Below are 26,979 nucleotides of genomic sequence, written 5' to 3'. Positions count from 1 at the left end.
TGCGCCAGATGCTGATAAGCTAGTTGAAGGGAACTCTTGTTAAATAATAATAATAAGGAAGTCTTCTTATCAAATAACTTGAATGCTGATGAGTATTAGGGTGGGTAAAACATCAAAACATGACCTGCTGAGTTGGATTAAGATTATCAATGGAATTTCTTCAGAGGAGAGAGGTCCTTTAAAGGAGCTTCTGAGTACAATTGGGAGTGTAGGGGTTGGGGGAGAGGATGGGTATCTGTTCTCTGCTTTCAGAGCTGAAAATCAGAACAAGCTGAAAATGTAGAAGAGGTCTCTCTGCAGCTAAGACAGCACCACAAGCTAGTGTTGCCTTGCCAGGCCCTGGACCAGTAATAATATTAGCAACTTGTGGAGAAGGCTCTATTTTCGAGCTCTGTTAATAGTTAACTGCAGGCTTTTCCTTCCAAAGTGCTTGGAAGGCAAGAGCAGGTGGTCCTGGAAAGCAATGCTGGAAGGAGGCCCTCAGTGATTTAACTTAGATGCCAACGTAGAGGGGACAGTAATTGAGACAGGTGGGCCTGCTGAGAGATGCTCTTCCTTTTCCTTAGGGGTTTAGATGCCTTTTAAAATCTTACTCTAAATTATATCTTGGCCAGAATGTATTATGCAATACAGCTAAAGTTGGTGCGTCAGTGATGTCTGGTATTTGAATAAGGAGTTCCCTTTTAATCTAAAATTTTTCTCTAGATCATAAGTTAAATATTCTGAGTCCACCTGGCCAGGTCTGGGAAAACCCACACTTATGATTAGAAAGGGAGGGAATATCAATATGAGAAAAAGAACCCTATCAATGAAGGGATTTCTCAAACCATTCAAAAAGGCAACTTTTTTTTTTTTTTCCTTTTTAGGAATGCACCTGCTACATATGGAAGTTCCCAGGCGAGGGGTCGAATCAGAGCTACAGCTGCCGGCCTATACCATAGCCACAGCGACACAGGATCCAAGCTGTGTCTGTGACCTACATTGCAGCTCACGGCAATGCCGGATCCTTAACTTACTAAGCGGGGCCAGGGATAGAATCTCCATCCTCATGGATACTAGTTGGGTTCATTTCCACTGAGCCACAGTGGGAACTCCAAAATGGCAAACTTTTTAAACCAACCAGGGTGGGAAATACACAGTAAGGGTGACTATAATTGGTATCACTTAACAATTTTGTTTTTTACTCACAGATTAAAATAATACTCATCACACAATCCTCTAACAACAGACCTGTCTGAGGTGGTTTTCGGCTTCAATGGAAGCTGTAAAAAATAGAAGTGGCACCACTTGGTTTTGGGGGACCACCTCAGAGGGAGACCTATATTTGCATAGGATTTTCTTTACATGTCTAATGGCCTGGACATCATACTTCTGTAGTCAGTGCAAAGGTAAATAAAAATAAGCAAACATAATCACTTACCCCGTGCAAATAGGGAAAAGAATGTTGAGAAAAAAATAGCCTTAGAGTCAGAGTGAGTCAGAGTTGGTGAGGCCAGGAATATCATTCCTCACCCTGTACGTAGCTCTGGACTTTCAGGCCCTTGCTTTAATCTTACTTCCCAAAAAGAGAGGTCGAAGAGTTTTATATGGAAAGAGAGGGTTAGCCTCTAATTCTGGCAGGATTTGGTACTATCTCGGGTGAAATGTACTCACTAACAAATTATGTTGGCAGAGCCTGACACCTCCCTGCATGGAAAGCCTGTGATCCTGAGAAGGAAAGACCAAGGACCTTGTGCTCTGCCCCTTCACACTCTCCGTGACCCTGACCCTGGCTCTCAGCTTCTCAGGCCTCCACTTCTCCATTAGGGATAATTTTATGCCAGACAGATCTTTTGCTTACAGGGTCAGGTGTAATGATATATTTTTTTCTTTTTTCTTTTTTTTTGGGGGGGCGGTGGGGGCACACCTGAGGCACATGGAAATTCCCAGGCTAGGGTTCTAATCGGAACTGCAGCTGCTGTCCTACACCACAGCCATGGGAACTCCAGATCTGAGCGACATCTGTGGTAATGCCAGATCCTTAATCCACTGAGGGAGGCCAGGGATCGAACCCACATCATCATGGATACTAGACAGGTTCTTAACTGCTGAGCCACTTCAGGAACTCCAATGATATCATTTTTACCAAGTTCTTTGAGACTCTCCAAAGATGCCATTAAAAGCAAAAACAAAGAACAATGAACTACAGACAAAGAAAGAAAACCCTCCCTGGTATCTTATTCCATCCAGGGTGGAATTTCGGCAAATTTTAACCAAAAATTCTGAGCAACTCAAAACTGAGAAGCAGTGAGTTTGTCTTTGCTTTTCTACTTCTCCACAAAAGAAGCGCTGCAGATGGAAATGATGTTTTCATCTCAAGGAACCAGTGCATCAAGGACTCTGCTTTAAAACCCAGGTTGAACTGGAGACCAAGGGGGCAGGGGCAGCCAACAGTGTAGTTGGAAGAACCCGACATTACAGAGGGTGCTTTCCAGTATTAATTAATGTTGCCTGGAGCTTTAACAAATAGCGGAGTGGGGATATAGTTGTGTTGTTGCTTTTCTTTCTTTATTTTTGGGGGTGGGGGTGGCGCTGCATTCATGGTATGTGGAAGTTCCCGGGCCAGGGATCAAATCTGAGCCACAGCTACAACCTATGCCACAGATGGCAATGCCAGATCCTTAACCCACTGGGCCAGGCAAGGGACTGAACCCGCCCCTCAGCAGTACCTAAGCCACTACAGAGATAACACTGGATCCTTAACCCACTGCACCTCACTGGCAAGTCCCATGCTGTTGCTTTTGTGAGCTTTTAATTAGTTCTATTTTTTTTTTTTTTTGACAACTTGAGGGGGCTCTGCCAAACATAGGGTAAGATAGCTTTGTCAGTGTCCTCCCTTAACTTTAACTTCGGACTAGCCATGGCCCCTCCTCTCACAGTGAGCCATGCAACAACCTTGGAGAGGAAGCCTAGGGTAGCATCTGTATAGGACACCTCAAAGTCATGCTCAATCCAGAGTTTTCCAAACACTTGGGAATTCATCATTTATATGAGTATAGTCAAGACTCTGATGAGTTTGACCAGCATGACGCTAACTCAAAATTCCCTTATCCATACAAGGTGCCTCTCTTAAGGTTCCCACAATAAACAAACCGCAGAACAGGCAAGAGAGGAAAGTGGTTTGGGAAATGCTGGCTAAACTCATCATAAATGCTAGAGAACAAGTTTTCTGTTTGAAACACCACAATGAAGGAGTTAAATTTGCTTAAAGTTGGAGTTGCTGTTGTGGCTCAGTGGGTTAAGAACCCAACTAGTATCCAGGAGGATGAAGGTTTGATCCCTGGCCTTGCTCAGTGGGTTAGGTTGCAGATTTGGCTTTGATCCTGCAGGTGCGGCCATAAAGAGGAAAAAACAAAAACAAAATCCAAAACTGTTTAAAGTTACTCTAAGCTTGTCCTTCAGCTGGAGCCATCAGCATATCTCTCTGGAAAGTAGAATCACTCTCACTAAATGCCTACTGGAGCTCCTTAAACTTGTCAGGAGCGATACGACACAGTGCTGAGAGTACAGTCCTGTTTTGGTACCTGGGGCTCCTGGTCGTGACCGCTGGGATCCCTCTCGTAGCTTTCTGCGTACAGCCTGATGGTGGCCCGCACGCCACTGGAGGAACTGAGCCGGAAGATGAGCCGAGACGCGTCAGAGAAAATGATCCGCAGGCCCTGAGGGCAAGAACACCCAGGATGAATACACAAGTGAAAATAATGAATACCGACCTTGGCGGCCAGCACGTTCCTATGATCCAAAGATGACAACTTATAATTGGCTCCACACTCACCCAAGCAGGACAGTGAAGTAAACATAGAAGCTACTGAAGGTTATCTGTTTGTCTCTATTTCTGTTACCCTGTGGTTAATACTGGGGGAGAGGGAAGAGCAGAACTATGACCAGATGCGCCAAGCCCCTTGGTCTGGTGCTGCAGGAATCAGAAAGAGGTAGAGGTAACAAGGATGGGGAGATACTTAATAAATGTCCCTGGGGCCAAAGTTGGTCCCTTAGGAACCTGCTGGATACAGTCAGGTAGGCAGTTTATCTATTAGAGTAAGACCAATACCTGTATAAAAGCTACCCTCATGTAATGTTAGACTTTGCTTTAAGTTCACCTCCTCTTGGTTTCTGTCTTGTTCCCACATTCCTCTGGCAACCATGGACTCCTATGATGAAATGCGCAGGCCTGGGGCTTCCGCTGGGTTCGAGGGTCTCTGTGTACATCCTCAACCTCTTGGTTCTCTCCTTCCTTCTTACATGTAAGACCCAGCCAAGAGGGTGGCGTGGGGTGGGGTGGGGCTGTGGCAGCACCTCACACTGATTTTGTCTCAGAACATCACCATTCTTTACGCATCTCTGCTCCCTGGGGGCAGTGATATTTTTTCGAATACGATTGTGAGATCCCAGTATGACTTCTGTTGAAGGAGATTTGTGTTTTTTAAGACAATGATAAAGTCATTGCTATAAATAAGCCTATTGACAGGGGCCAGAAGAAAGAGACGAGGGAATAAAATCATAGTCTGGTCACTTGTCACTTCTGAAAAAGCCAATGTCACAGGCAACTTTGATATCAGATATTTTCCCTAAGAAGTTTACCCTTGAAGTTTCTCTGGCCTCAAATCCTGCTTTTAAGAATAAGCCATTATTGAAAATATTCATACATGCTGCATACATCTGACTCCTAATCCTTTCCCCTTGCTGCCATCTGGTAATATCTGCTGGGGAACACTATGATTCCATCTGAGTGGTTTTCTGCTTTTAAGTTTTGTGGGCATATTTTGTTCCAATCCCAAAACAAAAAGTGTAGTTTCTTTTGGAGTGGTGCAATGTCTGCCACAATTTGTGTAATTAAAAGAAGCCATGGAGTTCCCGTCGTGGCTTAGTGGTTAACGAATCCGACTAGGAACCATGAGGTTTCGGGTTCGATCCCTGGCCTTGCTTAGTGGGGTAACAATCCGGCGTTGCCGTGAGCTGTGGTGTAGGCTGCTGACGCGGCTCGGATCCTGCATTGCTGTGGCTGTGGTGTAGGCTGGTGGCTACAGGTCTGATTTGACCCCTAGCCTGGGAACCTCCATATGCCGCAGAAGCGGGCCAAGAAAATGGCAAAAAGACAAAAAAAAAAAAAAAAGAAGAAGAAGAAGAAGAAGAAGAAGCCATGCCCCTTCCTGACAACCCATCACTCTATGACATTAGCCTTACAAACAGGATGATATTGCCCAGGATTCATTCACTGGGCATATGTTTTAGAGCCACCCCGATGGATCTGGGATAGGGCTAAGCCCTGGGTATGTGAAGGTAAATACTGTGTTTGCTCTTCATAAGCCTGGGATATTCTATGCAATGCAAAACTATTAATCACTTTACGCTGCTGAAGAAGTGAATAATTAGGAATTCCAAGAGGAGCAAACAAACCAATTCCCTACTATCTAGAAAGTCTGGTATACCCAATTCTGGTTAGACTGATAGTGGAGCCCCAAAGTTCGGTTCCACCATCATATTCATAGCCATGTTTTTGAAAACTCTAAAGCTGAAGCCCTAAACCAGCTGTTGTAGATTTTAAGTCACTCGAAGCTTCCTCTTCTGATGACCTCCCAGCCTTAACCCTTTATGATAACTCCATTACACATTTAACCGTCCAGATTAGTTTATGGCCAGGGGAAGTTTTTAAGAATTCAGGCCATGATAAACTGTTAACGTGTATTATCTGCTCATAGCTAAGCCCTTTGTACAATGAAATCATTTTATTTTTTTCCCTAAGGGTAGCCATAGCTTTGGCTGTACTCATGGAAGGTTGGCTCCAATCTTCATTGGGTAGCCTAGAACAGATTTTGCGCTCGAAAAGATGATAAAGGAGTGAATAGCACACATCAGCCTGCTGGAAATAACCCGATGTCTTCTCTCTTTCCAAAGGAACCATGAGATCTTAATAGAGAATCCATGTTGCTTTGTGAGACCTCTCAGTGAGGAATATAACAATTCTCCTTCTCCACATAGAACAAAAAATATTTAGATCCAGCCTGGTTCTGTGCGGCAGCAACCCCAGTTCCACGTCTATTGAGTGTCACTTGGAAGTATGAATAGTTCTGCTAGATTGCTTTGGGGTTTGCATGTTCTTCCAATGACCTTAATGAATTTGTAACCTGGACACAAGCCATGTTCTCCTCATTATGTATCATCACTTACTATCAACTAAATTGTGTGGCCAAAGCCACCACTAACCAAAATTTTCCAAGTTTCTAAATGTTCCATAATTCCAACAAAAGAATACTAATAATATACTTTGCTTTAAAAATTTTTTTTTAGGTTAAACCAGGGGTTGGCAACACAGTTTGTCAGCCACATTTGACCTGCCACCTGTTTTTATAAATCAGGTTTTATTGGAACACAGCCATGCCTGTTCACTTATGTGTTGTCTATGGCTGCTTTTGTGCTCCAACTGCAGAGCTGAACTATTATGAGAGGCAAGCCCACAAGGGCTAAAGTATTCACTCCCTGGCCCTTTTAGAGAAAATGTTTGCTGACCCCTGGTATAAACCATTCCATTATCCACAACATGGAATCCTTATCCTTCAACTCTATGCCAGAAAATATAACCATAGACCTATGAAAATCCTAATAGAGAGAAATTATGAAGCCTCTTACAAGGGTGTCCCCCACATACTCCAGCTTCCAGCCATATATTTATCTGGACATATATTTGGCCCAAATCAACTTACTTCTGATCACCTAATCATGGCAGAAAAGGATTTATTAAATTGCATTTTAGTTTTATATCCTCACTTTTACTGCAAGGAAGGTCTGCAAGGGACTATTATAAAATCTATTTTTTGCAGTCACTGTAGGAGACTCTACAAACCTCCACATGAGACATCTCAGGAGCCAAGTGTTAGGAAAACTTTTCCTTCCCTGAGGAACTGGCTTTTTTGTTTGTTTGTTTTGTTTTTTGTCTTTCTGACACTATGAACTTTATAACTAACCATAGCTCCCTTGTCAATATGGCTGCCAGGACACTTAATGTCAAATCTGAGGTTCAGCCCAAGTGGATCCTTATGACTTGCATAATTATGAATTATTTTTCTGTTCTTGATTCTCTACCCTTATTTATATTTTCCCTAGTCTTGATTTCTGTTTCTTATTTATGTTCTAACAACTTCATTATGTGTGTGTTTGCTGCCATAAATCCCCTTGAAGAAACAAGGCCCAATGCAAAGGAATAAAATAAATTCCCTTTATGGCCTTAACCCTAAATTGTCAGAACCACTGAATTATGTCTTTGGGTCTTTCATTAGCTGAGAAGCTCTGGGAGGGCAAACCCTTATGTTCCTCATTCACCTATTACTGACTGACATAGCTTAGGACAATGCCTGGTACACAGCAGGCCCTCCATAGACACTTATTGAATGAATGTCATGACATGTTCAATAGCTGCTGTGAGGGCCATTGGAAGGTCTCCTTCCACCTTTAAAAAGGCCAAGTGGAAACACACTCAAATTTTCCACTGGTGAGCTGAGGCTAATGTATTCACCTTGAAAGGTAATTGTGACAGATAGTATGTCTACCCATCCTTCATTTTTAGGACAAGGGTCTGTTTTAGCAAAAAACATTGGAGCTGCACTGTGGTGATTTCCTGTGGACAAATAGCCCATAATTTGCAAAATTTACTGCACATTGAAATCAGCCAGAGGTCTTTAAAAAAAAAAATAGTGGCAACTGGTTCCCACTCTAGACATTGTGATCGAATTTGCATGGGCTGTGACTTGGGTACTGGGATTATAAAAGCTCCCCAAGGGATTCTAACATGTAGCCACATGTGGACGACACTGAAGTAGCCTTTTTGCTCTGGGTCACTTGCTTCATGTATCCAAGTGACTGACAATACTACATGTCAATCTTAAGGAAGATCCCTTTTAGATCTGAGGTTCCTTGCACACACTACCATCAGACTGGCATCTTAGAAGGTCATAACCCAGGGGCCTAATAAAACATCACATTGCTGCTGCGTTCTGAAAGCCTCCTCTGAGTGCCTTGTCAGCAGCGGAACCACTAGAACATCTCCTCTGGAGCATCTGACACTAATTGCTTTTAGCACAATCTCTTACGGAAATTCTTGAAGCAGCAGTGGAGGAATCCATGATACCTCTGTAGCCACAGCAGCTGTAGGAGTTGGAATTTCCAGGATGACACAATGGCCACAAGCACAAAGAAGGGAAAGAGATGCCCTTCTCCCTTAGAAGATAATTATGGGATGGGGGTACTGCACTTCCAGCCTACTGCTTTTTTTTCCCCTTTGAGTGTCCATAGTTGTATGTCTCCATGACCAGGGTGGGGTTTTGCCTACCTAACTTTGTTCCAATGAAGAAGGTTGTTGAAGAACTGCTTTACGAACCCCAAACAAAACCCCTCCCATCTGCTTCCAGTTATCTCTGTAGCATTTCTTTTTCTCCCCAGATTTGCCCCCTTCGGTTTGCTGTTTGTGGAAAGTCAGTTTGGAAATGATACAGGAATCACAACTAAAGAACGAGGCTAGCGTTCTGGCTTGGCTTATTAGCTGGTGGTCTTGAGTAAGTCACTCGAGCTCTCTAAGCCTCAGTTTCCTAAAAGTGGATGAAAAATAATACAGCCTGGCTTACCAGGTTCTTGTGAACATCAGATCAGAAAATGTATCTGAAATAGATGCAGACTATGCCTTTGGAATGGATTAGCAATGAGATCCTGCTGTGTAGCACTGGGAACTATGTCTGGTCACTTATGATGTAGCATGATAATGTGAGAAAAAGAATGTATACATGTATGTGTAACTGGGTCACCATGCTGACACAACACTGTAAACCAGCAATAATGGAAAAAAATAAAAATCATTATATTAAAAAAAGAAAAACATTGTTTTATGTCAAAAAAGAAAGAGAAAATGGAAAAAATCAAAATCATTATATTAAAAAAGAAATAAAAACATTGTTTTATGTCACAAAAGAAAGAGAAAATGTATCTGAGAAGTGCTGTGAAAAAATTTTAACTCACTATATAAGTAGAATTCTTCTCCTTTTTTTTTTTTTTTTTTTTTTTTTTTTTGCTTTTTAAGGCTGCACCAGTAGCATATGGAAATTCCCAGGCTAGGGGCCTCATCAGAGCTACAGCTGCCACCCTACGCCACAGCCACAGCAATGCAGGATCCGGGCCACATCTTCGACCTACACCACAGCGCACGGCAATGCTGGATCCCCAACCCACTGAGCGAGGCCAGGGATCAGACTCACATCCTATTGTATACTAGTCTTGATTTGTTTCCGCTATGCCGCAACGGGAACTCCAGAATTATTCTTATATTGAAGATTTTAGTGAAAATGGTGCTATGCTCTAACTTGTCCAACTTTCCAGATTTTGCAAAAGACTGCTGTATAAAGCCTAGAGGTTTGTGGTGCAATGCTATATACTTATTTTTAAATTAGGCAGAATTAAGATTAATTTTATTCTTACAGTGCCATGTTCTCTGAAATCATTGCTAAACACATAAATTTGTTACCATTTATCTTCTCCCTATCTCCTATGGAACTGGCTTATTTGGCAATAAAATACTCCTTCCTGGCTGGTCAATTTGGGATCTTAAGGTCCTGAAAGAACCTTAGGATCATCTAGGTCACCCCCTCCTTTTACTGAAAAGAAAGTCAAAAAACTTGTTCAAGGTAACACATCCAGTAAATGGAGGAGCCAAGGTTTCAGCCTAGGTCTTCTGACTCCAGGCTTATAATTTTAGGTTGAACTATATGAAACCACTGCTAGCCATACATTGCTTCTCCTGTGACATATTTGAACAATATCGCATATGTTTTGTATGGTCCTGCAAACTGGCACACAGCCTTATGTAGAGTAGGTATCTGATAAATGCTTGATAAATGAATGTTAGGGTGGGTTTTTTTTTTTTTTTTTAAGTCCTTGTGTAAATCAATGCAGGGAAATCTGAGAGTTGCTAAGTACACGCAGAGCTGCCAGATGTGAGCTTGGAGACGATAGGACATGTTGCAGCCAGGCGGGGAAGGAAGAACTGGACATGACCAGCAGTGATTTGGCAGCATCTGACCTAGTCAAATACTGACTTAGGGTGAATTCCAGGGGAAAACAGCACATGGCCCTGAAATCTGGTACAATGTCGCATGTACAGTCACTTGGCCACCCCAGGCATGTGAACCTGGCGACAGGACAGGCTTGGAAGAGAGACACCCTGCAGATTAACTCAGATGCTATCTCCCACAGGAAATCCCAACCATTTATCTGGAAAGCTTCGAGGTGAAAATATCGCTGTGCAACATCTGAATCAGATTTTGTAGAAGAAGGCATGCAGCTTTTAAAGCAGAAGATCTGGATTGGACAGGCATTTCTCTCCATGAAAAAAAAAAATAGCTAGAATTACTCCATTTTTCTTTGTTTAAGTCATAGAGTTAGCTGCGATCATGAGTTCAAAAGTGGTTGAGCAGGTCACCAGCTAGTCCATCAATGCCCCTTATATAAAGTATAAATAGCGCCCCCTCGGGGTGGACAAATGACAGAAAAGCATCCTTCCTCTTGGCTGGTCTGGACTTCAGCTTCTGCTTCCCTATTAGGCTCACGCATTTGTGCAGTGCACTAACTACACAGCCATACCCAGCTGCCCTACCCTTGGGATCAATTCTCATCTAGCCTTACTTTTATTTTTTAAAACCAAGCAGCACTCTTGGAACCCAACAATGGAGAATAATTATCTGGGGAAAATCAAGGTCAAATGGCTTCTTAGGTGCAGTTTTAAAACGTCCATCCAGCAAAACTCACATTAGGTGATGAGAAGGCTACTTGGAGACTAAAGACTTCTAGGCTAGTCCTCACCCAGATTCCAACTATCCAGCTTGGAACAGTGTCCAAGCTCTCACACACATTCCATTTCCCCGTGTCTTTGGCCAAAATGGCCACTGATGCCTGTTCACTCAACACCAGGCCCAGTTCTGTGATATTTTGGATTCAGACATACTTCACCCAGACAACAGGGATAGTTTCCTCCCTCAGTTCCTGTGATAGTGTGCAGCTTTTTCCTTTAATATTTATGTTTCCTGGTGACGGTTGCCCTCCTGACTACACACAGACATTAGTATTTCATTAGGAAGTAACTGGGATGCCATTCCAGAATGTTAGATTCTTATCACACATCCTAGCAGGATTGTACTAACATTTTAGAAGATAGTCCTGAAGTGATTAACTTATGTCAGGAGAAGGTAATTCATTATATCAAAACTCCACTGAATCAGAAGCAGGCAAGGCAGAACTTCCCAACTAACTAGAAACAGCATCTCCCTCTGTTGCCAAATCAGCCTACATGTCATTTTAAAGCACGGAATATATGTTTGGTCCTTGGAAGACAAATCAACAAAATCACAGAAAAAGAAGCCATTAGGAAAAACAACAAACAAACAAAAAAACCTTTTAAATCCACGGTCTTCTAGTATCCTACCAAGAGGCTCAATTATCTTTTTTCTTTTTTTTTTCCTTTTCTTTTTACAGCTGCACCTGAGGAACATGGAAGTTCCCAGGCTAGGGGTCAAATTGGAACTGCAGCTGCTGGCCTGCACCATAGCCATGGCAACACTGGATCCAAACCAAATCCTCAACCTAAGCAACAGCTTGCAGCAACATCAGATCCTTAACCCACTGAGCAGGGCCAGGGATGGAACCCATATCCTCATGGATACTATGTTGGGTTCTTTTTTTTTTTTTTTTAATTCTATCTTTTAAAAAAATTTATTTATTTTTTGCTTTTTTAGGGCCGCACCCGCAGCATATGGAAGTTCCCAGGCTAGGGGTCAAATTGGAGCTACAATTGCCGGCCTACACCACAGCCACAGCAACACAGGATCCAAGCCGCATCTGCGACCTATAATACCACAGCTCACAGCAACGCCAGATCCCCAAGCCGCTGAGCGAGGCCAGGTATCAAACCCAAAACCTCAAGGTTCCTAGTCGGATTTGTTTCTGCTGCGCCACGATGGGAACTCCATATATTGGGTTCTTAACCTGGTGAGCCACAATGGGAACTCTCCAATTGTCTTTATTTACCACAAGTACAGCGTTGAAGAATGGGCACTAGAGGTGAGAATCATAATCACAGCAACAGTAACATCCCATTGAGAATTTTATGGCCCATAGGAAATATCTTTATCTGGAAAGCTAAACAATAGTATAAATAAGGAAGAAAAGCATTCTTCAGGGCGCAGCTTAAATACCACCTCCCATGGAGAGCTTTCCAGAGTCCTTGTTTAAATTCGTTCCTTCTGCTATGCACTTCCAAATAAGTGATTTCTCTAAAGTACTGTTCAATAAACTCTGCAGTCATTACAAGTTTAACGTCAGTCTGCCTTCCCTGCTAGACTGCCCTGGGTGCTGCTGTATCCTTAATGCCCAGCATTTACTAGCAGGTAGTAAATGTTTGGAAAATATTCAGTAAGTGGATGCACCCATGAATGAATCAAACTTCTACTACCTCCACCATATTGTACAAGGTGGAAGAGGAAGGTATGTTTATTACGGGGAATTTTTTTTAAACATCGCAACTGCAAGAGCAAAAGGATTTTGAAGCCCAGATTGAAACATGTAATGACAACATTGCTGTTACTCAACATAGGCAGACTACCAATAGGTGCTAACATCCAGATTTAACTAAATTCCACAGGTGGGATAATAATCAGTCCAAATGAAGATTCTGCTTCTAGATGCGGAAACCATACCCAAGGAAACGGCATATTATAGGACAAAGAGTGTTACTATGATTGTCACTCCGATGGTTCATTGACTGGAACGTAATTAAAGTTGATGCTTGAAGGTAAAGGTTGACCAGTTAACTCTGAAGAGCGAGCCCCCACCCCAGGGTCCCAGATCTTCCAACTGACATTGCTCAGTTGCCCTCACATGAGGCTGCCAGAGAGGAGGCGCTGGTAAATTTCTCTATATCTGCCGACCAGGAGTTGGCCACACTGCGGTATATATTAAAGCACCACATGCCAGACTAAAATGTGATTTAGAGACTGCCGATTCACTTATTATTTCTAAATACAGAAATTAAAAAGCACAGGCACCCTCCTGCATCTTAAAATAACAACATTAAAAGCAAAGTGACTTCAGAATCAGTCTTCAAAGTGTGCTTTTCTCTGAACTAATTTCAAATGGTTCTTTCTTCCAGGTTGAGAACAACATCAAAATGTTTCCACGCAGTCTGCATAACTGGAAGAGGTATTAATAAGCTCAGAGTCAGCCTGACATAATCAAATTGGATTTGGTTTTCCACATCAGCTAACTGGTATGCATTTATTTACATCAGATTTTTTTTTTTTTAAATATCAGCTGAACTTTTACTTGCAAATGACTTCGGCACTCATAGAATTTAATGATTTTTGATCTTATTAAATAGAAATACAGGAGTTGGATGAGTCATAAGGAGAAAATCAGTTAACTTTTGCTCCCAAAGTGTCAGGGTTTCTCATTTCCAAGCTAATTTCCAAAATACAGGTCATAGTTCTAGATGGATGGCCCCTCCCTCCCACCAGTGGCAATACATCCTCACTCAGTGTTGGTACCATTTCTTGAGCTGTTTTTCCTTCACAGCACCAGGATTGTAGTATTCCTTCTCCCAGAGCTGGGAGAGTCTCATAATCAGGGCTACAAGGAGGAGATGGGGAGGACAATGGTAAGAGATAAAACAGGTACCAATAATGTTCCCTGAGATACTGACAGCTGTGGGGGAGGGGTAGAGAGCGAGAGAGCACCAAGCACCATGGAAAATCTTGATATGTGCACAATAAATTCTGCTTTGAGGAAAGACTGGGTCCCCCTTAATGCCTTAGGGAGCTGCCTAACCTTCCCTCATCTCTCCCATGTCTTTACAAAGCATAAAGTGGGAACCTCCTCAATTAGCCAGCAATTCAATCCAACTGCTCCCCTATTTTCACAGCAGCTGTTGGCTATTTTCCCCACTCATATTTTCCCACTCATATTTGAATAAACCATCAGCATTCATTCACAGGACTAGATTTTGCCAGAAAATAACCAGTGACATATCCTCGTGGGACTAGAGAAGGATGAGTTGCAATTGTTGAACCATGCCTGATTCAATTGCTATTTCTAAATCAGAGTCTCTTTTGGGTCCTCTTTAATGGAAGGCACACATCAACTTTTCTCTTGGCACCCAAGGTCACAAAAACATCAGACACGCAGAGGCAGCCATAGTAAATTCCATGAGACCCAACAGGCCACACTGAGGCCGATGAGGTCCTTGGGAATTCATGTCAGAGGTTGAGTACTTTGGGTTTTCTCCTTGCTCCTTGAATGACCCTCCCAGGATCTCACAGGCAGGATAGATTTTGCTGAGCATTTCCACAGCAGTGGAGAGGATGGAGGACAGGGATGGCTTTTCACCAGAATAGGATTTTAATGTCATTTTGGAGAGAGAAGCATTTTCTTTTTTATCTCTAGAGATACATGCGAAACAGCTTTATTTTTTCCCACGGTCTGTTTCCTGATTTTGACCTCAAATCAAGGACAAAAAGGAGACAGGGATGCCTTAAAAAAAAAAAAAAAAAAGAAAAAACTTTTTCTTTCCGAAGCAAAGTATGTGTGTGCTGGGGGTTGGATTGCGGGAGGCAGAGAAATGTGAGTTTGAATCAATTCATAAATAACTCAGAAAGTGAAAGAGCCTTCCCATATCATCATATGACCCCTGGCAAAGTTGTATGTTGTGGTATGTTTTTTTCCCTCCTGCTTTTCTTATCATTCATGGTACATTAAATGCCAAAATGTTTCTTTCCCAAGGATGCTCTTTTAACATAACATATTTTAGTTAGCCATTTATTACTGTTTATTATGTGCCATGACTATTTACATGTATTATTTGATCAAATTCTCCCAATAGAAGTATAGCCACAATTTTTATTCCCATTTCCACCAACAAAAGAGAAAGGCACAGGGAGGTTGCATTAACCTGCCTCAGATCACCCAGCCAGGAGATAGCAGAGCCAAGAGTCAAACCCACAACTATCTGACTTTAAGACATTTGGACCCTTCCTTCAAACTGATGTAGTCAAGTTAAGGATTCTGATAATGGGGAAGTAACTGATATTTCTTGAGCATCAAATGGGCACTAGCCAATGTACAAGGGGGCTTTGTAAGTTTTTCTCTTCAAACCTTCTCTATAACCTTATATGGTCATTATTACCCGCATGCCCCCTCTCCACCCTTCATCATGTTATGGTTCAAAGAGTCACAGATCCAGGCAATGACAAAGTCAGCCTTCAAACTTATGTATGTCTGACACCAACATGATAGAACACGGGAGAAACCATAGCAATCTGCTTCCCATAGCTAGCAGAAGCATACTTCTGTTTCTCCTTAAAGAAGTTAAGTCTTCTTATATCTTAATTTTGAAATAATCCATAATATAGTAGGTTATTTTTTTTTTTTTTTTTGTCTTTTTGCCATTTCTTGGGCCGCTGCCGTGGCATATGGAGGTTCCCAGACTAGGGGTTGAATCGGAGCTGTAGCCACCAGCCTACACCAGGGCCACAGCAATGCTGGATCTGAGCTGCATCTGCAGCCTACACCACAGCTCACGGCAACGCCGGATCCTTAACCCACTGAGCAAGGGCAGGGACCGAACCCGCAACCTCATGGTTCCTAGTTGGATTTGTTAACCACTGAGCCCCAACAGGAACTCCGCATAGTAGGTTATTTTTAATTACACTATTCTATAATTGAAAAAGACACAATAACAAGGGTTAGTGAAAGTATTCAGGAGTTCCTTTCATGGCTCAGTGGTTAATGAACATGACTAGTATCCATGAGGACATGGGTTCGATTCCTGACCTTGCTCAATGGGTTAAGGATCCAGGATTGCCATGAGCTGTGGTGTAGGTCGCAGATGCCGCTCAGGTACTGTGTTACTGTGGCTGTGATGTAGGCTGGCAGCTACAGCTCCAATTTGACCTCTAGCCTGGGAACCTCCATATGCTGTGGGAGCAGCCCTAAAAGGACAACAACAACAAAAGTATGCAGAAATTTGAACCTGTATACATTGCCAGTAGGAATGTAAAATGGTGCAATTGCTTTTGGAGGCTTTATGGTAGATACTTCAAAGGTTAAACACAGAGTTACCACTTGACTTAATAATTCCACTCCTACCCAAGAGAACTGAAAACCTATGTCTACATAAAAGCTTCCACGAATATTCACAGCAGCATTATTCATAGTAGCTAAAAAGTAGAAATATATCAAATGTCTATCAACTGATAAATGGATAAACAAAATGTAGTTTAGCTGCACAGTGAAATATTATTCAGCAATAAAAAAGAACAAAGGAGTGGGAGGGATCAGGAGCTTGGACTTATCAGACACAACCTAGAATAGATTTACAAGGAGATCCCGCTGAATAGCATTGAGAACTATGTCTAGATACTCATGTTGCAACAGAAGAAAGGGTGGGGGAAAAACTGTAATTGCAATGTATACATGTAAGGATAACCTGACCCCCTTGCTGTACAGTGGGAAAATAAAATAAAAAAAAGAAAGAAAAAAAAAAAGAACAAAGTATTGATATATAGTACAACATGGATGTACCCTAAGTCATTATGCTTAATGAAAGCAGACAATCACAAAGGACCACATATTATATGATTCCACTTATGTGAACTTTTCCAAAATAGGAAGATCTATAGAGACAGAGAGTAGCTCAATGGTTGCCAGAGGTTGGAAGGGAGGTGATAACTAAATAGTACATGATTTATTTGGGAAAGAGTGATAAAAATGTGCTAAAATTGGTTGTGTTAATGATTGTACAACTCTGTATATAGTACAAACCACTGAACTGTATACTTTAAATAGGTGAATTACGTATGTGAATTATAGCTCAATAAAGCTGATAAACATTTAAATTTTAAAACTGCACCACTAAAAAGCCAATAGTATGCATTTGGTAGGCTCTCAAGAAATAACAATTGAATGAATGCACCAAGGCACTTCATGATTATTTAAAAAATAATACTAGTTTATTTAAATTCAAATATATCTTTAGGAATGGATAGTTTATTTTACAATAATGTTGCACAAAGTATGCTCCAGACTCAGCTGTCCCCAAATTCGAATGCTGATAATACTGACATCCCGTAAGAACTGAGATGCAGGTCCCAGTGGTAAAAGTTTGGCAATGGCCTCACTTCTGGAGGAAGTCCCCCTCTATGGCAACAGGACCAACAGTACTGAAAGAACCATCTGAAACTTGCTGAAAACAGGGATGCTGCTGAGTGTTAACTGTCTCCCCAAACCTTCTCTGAGCCAAACCTGGACCTGCAAGCAGCTTTAGTGTGACTCAGGGCCACCAGCTAATGAAGGTATCACTTGGGTTCTGGAATCTGGGAAGATGAACAACTACCTTTCCTTTGTTATCAGAGAAATGCCCAAGAGCAGGACCTGGTAACACTTATCTATTCATACATAAGCCACCTTTTAGCTCAGATTAAATAGTATAGAAAAAAATCAAATTCCAGAGTGAAAATGGAAACCAGTATTCAGGTTTGAAGGGTAGGGGGCATGGAATAAATCAAACTCCGAACTTGGGATCCAGCTGAGGAATTAGACTGATGTGAACGGTTAAAGAAAAGCCAAAAAAAAAAAAAAAAAGTATCCAAATGCTGAGTGCATTAAAGAAGAAACAAGGGAGTTCCCATCGTGGCACAGTGGTTAACGAATCCAACTAGGAACCATGAGGTTGTGGGTTCAGTCCCTGCCCTTGCTCAGTGGGTTAAGGATCCAGTGTTGCCATGAGCTGTGGTGTAGGTTGCAGACGTGGCTCGGATCCCGCGTTGCTGTAGTTCTGGTGTAGGCTGGCGGCTCCGGCTCCAATTGGACCCCTAGCCTGGGAAACTCCATATGCCACGGGAGCCGCCCAAGAAATAGCAAAATAAATAAATAAATAAATAAATAAATAAATAAATAAGAAACAAGATAGTGGATTTAACAGCAAAACAAATGAGCTCAATAGAGCTTTGCATGAGTAGATAAAGTCTAGAACCTACAGCCTACTTGACAATCCCTTCGAGGAATGGTTTTCAAGCATTCCTCATTGAGAAACAAAAACCTCTCAAGGATGCTTTAGAAAGCACATATTTTAGGATTCTTGACTTCTACAATAACAACAAAAACAATGAGCCCTGGATGAGGGAAGTTTGTTCTGAAGGCCCTGTATAAAACAGAAGTGAAAATATGGTACAAAACTGAAAAAGAATTATTGAAGCTCAGAGATGCCATGCACTGGTTCTTGGCTTCACATCTCTAAGGGTTCACTGGTATTATTTTGGATAGAATTCAATCCAGTCTACAAGAAAGGCTCCCTGAGTGAAACAAAACAAAACTATAAATATTGTAGTGTGTATCCCTTGTATGAAGAACAGCTAGGAGTTTTTGTATATTTTATTTCATTCTATTTTTAAACAGCTCTGTGAGATCAATGTTTTACAGATGAGGAAGAAACCACGGCTCAAAGAAATTGAACAACTTTCCCAAAGTCACACAACTAGTAAAGAGCAGGGATAGAGAAGTTCCCGTGGTGGCGCAGCAGAAACAAATCCGACTAGGAACCATGAGGTTGACGGTTCGATCCCTGGCCTCGCTCAGTGGACTAAGGATCCAGCACTGCTATGAGCTGTGGTGTGGATCTTAGACACAGCTCGGATCCTGCAACGCTGTGCCTGTGGTGTATGCTGGCAGCTGCAGCTCTGATTCAACCCCTAGCCTGGGAACCTCCATATGCTGCAGGTGCAGCCTTAAATAGCAACAAAAAAAAAAAAAAAAAAAAAAGCAGGGATAGGATTAAATTCTGGGTCTTCAAACTTTGTAACCACTATTTTCAAAGTGATACTGTAATGAAAGACTGACATTTGATAGAGATGAAAGATCACCATAAAGCTAAGCAGACCAGAGAGAGAACACCAGAAAAGTAAAGGAGGCACTGGCTTTGGAACATCAGCAAGTCAGGTGACCCTAGGACAAGGACTACGTACAAAATCCTACTCAAAATGAAAATATCCATCATTATATCTAGTCCCCCCAAGACCTACAGCTTCTGATTTATTTTGCTGTCTTGTACTGAATGAGGCATAAAAAGACAAGAATTTGGGTACTTTAGAACGGAACGTCTCTCACCATTACTCAGAGTATCTTATTTAGACTATAAATGTAAAAATGTGCTCCCGGAGTGGCTGATATTGCCATAGCCAATGAATAAACAAAATCGAGAAGAAAAATAATTGTCATAGCTTTCAGCATCCCTTACACAATTTACACAGATGAGATCATAATAGAATCTGTGGCTGATTGTACCATTTATCTTTCATAATAGTTCTCAACCATAAATCTTCCTTTGGGGTTTATGGGGCAAGTTTTCCAACTGTTTCTCCCTCTACCAAGAATAACAAACCCCTCTGGCTAAACGTCTATCATTCCTCAATGACATAAGGTAGTAAAAGGTGAAACATCCGCACACGGGGTCCCAAGGAAAGGGATCTTTTGCTCTTGGAAACTTTTCTGAATCTGCAGGCTGCAAATATTTCAGAAAGAAATGATGGATCTAAATCTGTTTAGGGTATTAGCCCATGAGTTACCAAGTGGATAGGGAGCCAGGGTCCTGTGTTTTAATCCACCCTCTGCCGTGAAGTAGGTAGGTAGCCTTTGCCAAAGGCTTTCTCCTTTCCTGGCTATGGGGCTGTCATCTGTAAAATGAAGGGCTCTGAGGAGATCATCCCTGAAGGCCCCTCCGGTTGTAGGACATTTTACACCCCTGTCACATCCCCACCACCCACCCCCTACCCCTGTCCCGATCTGCTTGATAACCTGTTCTGGCAATTTCCTAACAAGTACCTGTTTCTTGGTCACGGTGCCATCCACAGGGTCCACGTACTCAAAGCTGTCTGTCTTGGCCACACTGTAGACATGGCTCCCCACAGCAAACTGCTGGCCGATGAAGGACTTGTCGGTGACCAAGGCCTCCAGGTCCCTCATGATGTAATACGTCGTCTTGGGCTCTAACCCCTCATAGTCAAACCTGGCGAGGGAGGGCAGGACACAAGATAAATGCAAATCTCATCAGAGAACCAGCAACTGGCTGAGCCTCTCAAGGTCATCTAATCACTGATTTTGTTCCCATGGAAGAGCCACTCAGATAAGCACCCTGCAGCTGGTCTCCCCTCTCCCCCTTAGCCTTCATAATCCACTCCCTACACAGCAGCCAACACCATCTTGTAAACATCGAATCATGTCGATCCTTTCCTTTGAAACCCTCCCAAAATACCCATCCTGTGGATAATGAGACTCCAAACCCTAACCACAGTCTCTAAGGCACTTTGGGAGGGACCTGCCCATCTCCTTGACTTTATTTCACTCTCCCCCTTGTTGACTGTGCTCCAGCCACAAGGGGCCTCTTCTCTGGTCCTCAGAGACACGGTGCCTTTTCCTATCTTCGGGCCTTTGCTCTTGCTACTTCCTCTGCCTGGTACAATCTTCCCCTGGCTACTCATAGGGCTGAAACAATTTTCTTCCTTCAGTCTTCAAATTTAATGTCATGTCCAGAAAGTGACCTTCTCTGACCAGCTCTCTAAGGTAGCTTCCCTCTTTCTCTTCGCATCTCTTATCATTCTCTGTACCTTCTTTGGTAGTTACTGTAATCTGTATTTACTTTTTTAAATATACTTGTCTCCTTTTTTTTTTTTTTTTTTTTTGGACCGCATTCCCAGGCTAGGGGACCAGTTGAGCTATAGCTGCCAGCCCATGCCACAGCCACAGTCATGTGGGATCCAAGCCATGTCTGTGACCTACAGCACAGCTCACAGTAACGCCAGATCCTTAAACCCACTAAGAGAGGCCAGGGATTGAAGCTGCATCCTTATGGATCCTGGTTAGGTTCCTTACTGCTGAGCCATAACGGGAACTCCCTTGTTTACTTATTTTTAATTTTTGCCCATGAGAACTGTAAACTCCAGGAGGGCAGAGATCTTACTTGTTTTGTTCTCTGTTGCTTCTGGTAAATAGTGTTTTGAAAGTAGTGGAATGAAAGATGGGAGGAAATGAAGGAAGAAAGGAAGGAAAAAGAGGAATTCAGGCAGGGGAAGAGCAAAGGAGGAAGGGAACTCGGTGTACCCTAAAAGTCTCTTGGAAATTTGGAAAAAATATTACAGTTGTTCCGTTAAAAAAAAAAAAAAAAAAAAGGTTCTCTGAGCCAAGAACATCAAATATAACAATGGGGCTGGGAGGTGATTGGGGGGGGAAAAAGACTAAAAATAACACCGATCTCATTGGTTGTTGGGGGGTTTAAATACGATAATGCATATCAAGTAGTTGGCACAGTGCCAACTTAAACCTATTAATTACTTTTATTCTTAGTCACTGCCATGAAGAAACTGTAGCGCCTTTCCCTATATCAGATGATTTTGACCAAGTCCTAACAGCACACACGGAGTAGAGGGTGTATGTGTAGGGGGGAATCTGTTTAAGGAGGAAGCCCCAGAAGGGGCAGCAGTGCCCAAGCGCTGTGGTGAGATCTCACATTTGGTCTCTTTAAATAACACAGGGAAGGAGGTGAGTTCTCAGAATGAACTGAAAGAAGAAAGATCTGATTTAGCAATAGTTTTTTCCACCCCAAATCTCATGAGACTTCCAGAAAACATCAGAGTGTTAGGCAAAATGGAGAACAGGGAACAATACCATGTCTAATAATGAGTCCTCTGCACCCACATCCAATTCTTTGTCTCCCTCCTACACAAGGTGTGTCCTCCCAGCCTCACAGACAAAACAATAGGGAACTCTCTCAGAACATTCTTTCACAGCAGTGTGTGGGTCCTAAGCCTCGATTCTCTTTAAAGGTGAAAGGTGGGAAGGTGAAGACCCAATCAAGCAGAAAGAAGTAGGAGGATGGGATAAGAGGGTCAAGTAGGAGACAGGCATTGAAAGCGACTTAGAGGTTGAGAAAATGCACTAATGTCACAAGCCACATTCATACACCAACAGGTTCTAGCATGACCGTCCCCAACAACCCCCCCTGACCATCACCACCACCAGCAAACCTTCGAGGAAAGAAATTTTAACATGAAGACCCCCTGCCAGGGTCCATTCATACAGGGAAAATCATCTGAGTTCTCAGATACAACTTCAGGCTCAGGATGAGTTCAGCCAAAAGCACTGAATTCTCTTCTCCCCACCAAGAAAACCGTCAGGCTAGAAATCATTTTCTTTCACAAGCACTTTCAACCTACTTTACCCAGAGGCTGAAGGAAATGTTCACTTTCCTTCTACCTATTCCCTCCTCCCTTTTCCTTTATCTCTGTGATCTTCTTGGACAGGAACCTGAAACATAATTCAATGTCCTACAAGAATTTAAATCTACATTGCCTTATATTCTCTAATATGGTATTTGTTATGAAAAAAGTAATTATCATGTAAGTTCTTGGCCACAAAAAATGAACTATATTATAAATACACTTATCATAACACCATGTCTTCAAAACGCTGGCAGAAAGTTAGGTCATCATCCCACAAATTACAAAGAACACAGCCCTGACTCAAAGGGATCTCACTAAGCCAGAGGTTGGCAATCATAATATATTTTATCAGAGTGCATTTTTTGGAATAGTTTCAGGCAATAAAAGGATTTGCTGTGCTAATGAGACCCTTTGGTATGCCAAAAAAAAAAAAAAAAAAAAAAAAACCAAAACAACAACAAAAAAAACCCCTGACAAAACCCACAAGAATCAAGATTTTTGGCATTTGTTACAAATACTAGTGAATCAAACAAGTTCCCACCCGCCTTGAGAGCCCTTGTTTTACAATACAGTGAATAATTTGAGGTGGTTTGCAGGCTCTCACACCCGCAGCCTTCTTAACTAAACAAGAGCGAAGAATATTATGGTGTTGTCTACATTTTGCAGAGCACTGTAGTCTCTTTGATTTTAATGAGTGCCATCATAGGCTCCCTTATTCTCTGATGTTTATCTAACTAAATGACCTCTTAAGAGAAGAAACAATCACCTTATAAGGGAAGTCTAAAGCTTTCTTTCCTCCCATAAGCTTTTGAACTGCAACCAAACATCCAAAGTAGTTAACTACTCACAAGCAAAGCAAATGAGCCACAGTCTCTGTTTTTAATACACAGAGATCCTCTAAGACTACCCAAAGATGGCCTGCCCTATCCCCGTGTTCTCCACAGTTAACATCCTTTCTGAACACTGCTCCCCATAAACCCTGGCTTGGTACTAGTTACACACACCTAGAATATCCAGGTAAAGCATATCTAGCAGGCAGCTACACAGCCAGAGGACTCAGCCTCCCTCGCTTGCTTCAATAACAGGAAAGTGGTTATTGAGCCCTACATTGAAGCTCTTAGCACTGACCTTTCTCGGACAATATTTCTCTTTTCTGTAACTCCTTTTATGGGGGCAAAACTTTAGCAAAATCTGGGGCTCCTAAACCATGAGGTCTCTTCTGAGGGCACCAGCTTAGGTGTCTTGGTGACTGTTTGGACCATCATTTGGGGAGGGGTAAGACAAAGGCAGAGAGAGGATTACAAAATCACCCTGACCATTGCCGCTTCTGTCTCTTCCCCACTTCCCCTGATAAGTATGAGTGGAAAAGCAACAAGGGAAGCCTATGGCCTGATTGTACAACTCTCATGGCCACCAAAGGACCTTTAAAGGCTCTTCAGTTCAGGTTTCCTCTTGGGATGGCTGCCCACCTCATAGACACTGACGAAAACATTATACAGGGATGTTACCAGGGGAGGGGAAATGTGTGTCCTCTAGCTGGTACTCTTTCCCACCATCCCCAACCATCTCTCAGGGCTTCTATAGCCTCTGTGTTCCTCAGCTCTTCCTGAAAGGTGCCTCCTTCCTAAGGTTCTAGCCCACTTTGAAAAAAACAAAACAAAACAAAAAAACAAAACCTTCTCCAACAGCAGTTCCCTGGAGTCCATATGGAGACCCTGGCCCTTCTCACCTGCAATAGTAGTGGCGGCCAAATTTGGCCCAGTGATCTCGGACAATTTCCTCCACACTCTGCTTCCGGGCGGCGATAATGGAGAGCCAGACCAAGACAGCCCAGAGGCCATCTTTCTCTCGGAGGTGATCAGAGCCTATGGAAGAAAGAAATGTTCTGCTCAGAATTTGTACATGGGAGAAAAGGAGAAACTAAATGAACAATAAAGACCCATCAGCACTCGAGTGCTATATTGAACTGGTTGGATATATTTATCTACTGTGTTTGATACACATCCCATAACATAGTTGCATTTCCAAGAATATGCAACCAAAATTCAAATAATGTAAAATAATATCGAAAAGCAAAATCCTGGAAATTGTTGAAAGGATCAAAGAGCCAAGCTGACATCACATTTAACTAACAGCATCATTCATTAGGTAAATATTTGGTGAGCCTTACAATACACCAAGTGTTGCTTTGGGCACTAGGGACACACGAGTGAACGAGATAGCCCTTTACTCATGAAGTTTGAATTCAAGTAGGCGGGGACAGGCAACAGGAAAGCAGACGAAAGAACAAGACTTATCTAATAGGGACAAGGGCTATGAAAATACTTAAAATGGGTGATGGTGTCACAGAGCACGACATCAGCAAAGACTATGTTACTAGAGTAGCGTAGCTTACCTAGAAGGAGGTTGAATGGTATCCTCCCTGCCCCCACCAAATATATGGCCCAGAGCCTGTGAATGTGACCTTACGTAGGGCAACAGTTCTGCAGATACAATTAAGTTAAGGAAGTTGGGATGAAATCAGCTTGGATTATCCAGGTGGGCCCTAAATCCAATGACAAATGCTCTTAGAAGAAGAGAAGACAAGGGGGGGAGAAATACAAAGTAGCAGGTTATATGAAGACAGAGGTTGGAGTGATGCTGCCATAAGCTGAGGAATACATGAGCCACCAGAAATTGAAAGAGGCAAAGGAAAGACTCTCCGCTAAAGCCTTCAGAGGAGCATGGCTCTGCCAACACCCTGATTTTTAGACTTCCAGCCTCCAGGACTATAGGAAAATCAATTTCTATTGTTTTAAGCCACGCAGATTAAGGTAATTTGTTATGGCAGTCTCAGCAAAAGAATATAGGTAGCCCCACTGAGGTGATGACACTTGAGTTGATACCCAAGAAGGAGTCAGCCATGTGGAGATATGGGGATAGAGCATTCCAAGGCAAAGGACAGGAACCACAAAGTCCCTGAAGTAGGAATCAACCAGGAAGCGTGTTCCTTCAGCTATTTACAGAGAGAGGCAGCTACACTTCATGGTAGGGCAGGATGAAGTGTGCAGGCTAAACAGGTAGCTTCCAGTGCAAAAAGAACACAGAAGAATGGGTTGGAGGCTCATTTGAGCATCTGTTAGCCAACGGTAAGCTCTCCTCGAAGTGAATAAAACCCAGAATATAAAGGAATGTGTTGTAGTGTAAGAAGACTTTGGCATTAGAATTGAAAGCCAGATTCTGCTACTGCCCAAGTATATGAGAAGTTATTGTAAAAGAGTTAACCTTTCTGAGCCTCAGTTTCTTTCTGTAAAATAGGGACCCCACTGCCCATCTTGCAGGGTTGTCATCATATGAATTTAATCATGTGCAGAGGACAGGCTCTCTAGTCAGACTGTTCAAGTTCAAATTCTGGCTCAGCCACTGACCTTTGTGTGACTTGCTGTCCTCATCTATAACCTAGGAAACCCCAACAGCCTCTACCCCATGGGTTACGGTTACGATGAACAATGGCTGGGATGTCACCGATGGTGCTGGTTGTTGTTAATCTTAATGGTAATTCACATAAAGTACCAACACAGTGATGACTCTTCAATACACACTTTGAGACAAATTGTTCTGTTGTTCACATAATTTTATTCTCTGACTCTAGCAATAGCAATGTCTTAAGAAAGGGGCCTAGGACCAGGGGATGGATCATTTCTTCCTGTAACAGAGCAGTGAAAATGGACAACAGTATTTAGGTTTTAAGGTGAAACATTGAAACTCAAAAAAGACCCAATGACACAGAGCTGTTTAAACTTTGAAAATTTGAAACAATAGCCTAGTTAAGTTAGGTATTTTTAAGAGAACTTGTCACCAAAGCTACGGATCATTTATATTTATATTTCTTGTTACATTTGCAGTGTTAAATGTTTTTTTCCTCAAAAAGGAAAGCACACAGCCTTGAGAGGCCAGTGAAGATACTTAAAAAGAGAAATAATCAAGTCTTTGGTTCCTCTGTACACAGATCAACTGTCTGCTCGTGACACATTTAGATGTTTGGTTGGGGCTGCCTCTGGTTTAGAAGACCCTGGGCATTTAATCATCACAGCATGGAGTGACTCTGGTCTCATCCCAGGAACCGTGCACACTGCGACAAAAATGGAAGAAATTTGGAAGATGTTGGGTTAGCTCCATGGCCTAATGCCAAAAAAACAAGTCTAGGAAGCCCTGCCCAGTGGGATAATTGCAAGACTCTTTGTCCATTTATAGCTGAAAAAAAATCACTTTTTTTTTACTGGCTAGAGAGAAATACCTTTTTGTTCTAAAACACAGGCTTTGCATACCTTGAATCTCCAGATGGATTACATTATCTAGAGATAGACCTATTAGATGCTGCTAAGTCTGTGAGATAAGATGTCATAATTTAGAGTAGAGAGACATAAAATTCTTTTTGCAAGATTAAAAAAAAACAAAAAACAAACAAAGCACACAAACCCAACTTGACTGTTTGCAGCAAACCACATAGTAAATTGTGAACTGGTTTGGCTATCCTCACCTACAAGTTAAATATCTTGGACATGCTTGCCTACAAATTCAGCATTGCCAAGATTCATATGTGGCCAATGATCAAGTAAAATTAACTGTGCTCTTTTCAGCTCTTTGAGGTAGGGATGGAGACATTGAT

General features: G+C 42.2%; 1 protein-coding gene across 4 annotated transcripts in view; it reads right to left on the bottom strand.

Annotated features, from left to right (window-relative positions):
- Positions 1–26,979, bottom strand: part of PGM5 (phosphoglucomutase 5) — a 203,367-nt gene that overhangs the window by 34,930 nt on the left and 141,458 nt on the right. The window contains exons 8-11 of one of the 4 annotated variants that reach the window (XR_014822672.1): positions 24,061–24,196; positions 19,297–20,122; positions 16,052–17,938; positions 15,481–15,548 (exon numbers count right to left, since the gene is read on the bottom strand). Coding sequence is in view for 3 of the 4 variants with exons in the window: in XM_084987579.1 (XP_084843705.1) it covers positions 19,630–20,122; positions 24,061–24,196 (629 nt within the window). In the remaining variant the exon portion in view is untranslated. Of the gene's footprint in view, positions 1–3,486; positions 3,699–15,480; positions 15,549–16,051; positions 20,123–24,060; positions 24,197–26,979 lie in introns of those variants that run through there. The other 3 variants (XM_003121933.7, XM_084987596.1, XM_084987579.1) reach the window with 3 other exon arrangements.

Source organism: Sus scrofa, chromosome 1, assembly GCF_054392235.1.
Source record: "Sus scrofa isolate SSC_HxYL_T2T_F1_AM1 chromosome 1, Sscrofa_HxYL_maternal_Yorkshire_Landrace_v2.0, whole genome shotgun sequence".
Classification (NCBI taxonomy): domain Eukaryota; kingdom Metazoa; phylum Chordata; class Mammalia; order Artiodactyla; family Suidae; genus Sus; species Sus scrofa.
Note: the sequence above shows the minus strand (reverse complement) of the source record. Positions and strands in the feature narration are given on the sequence as shown.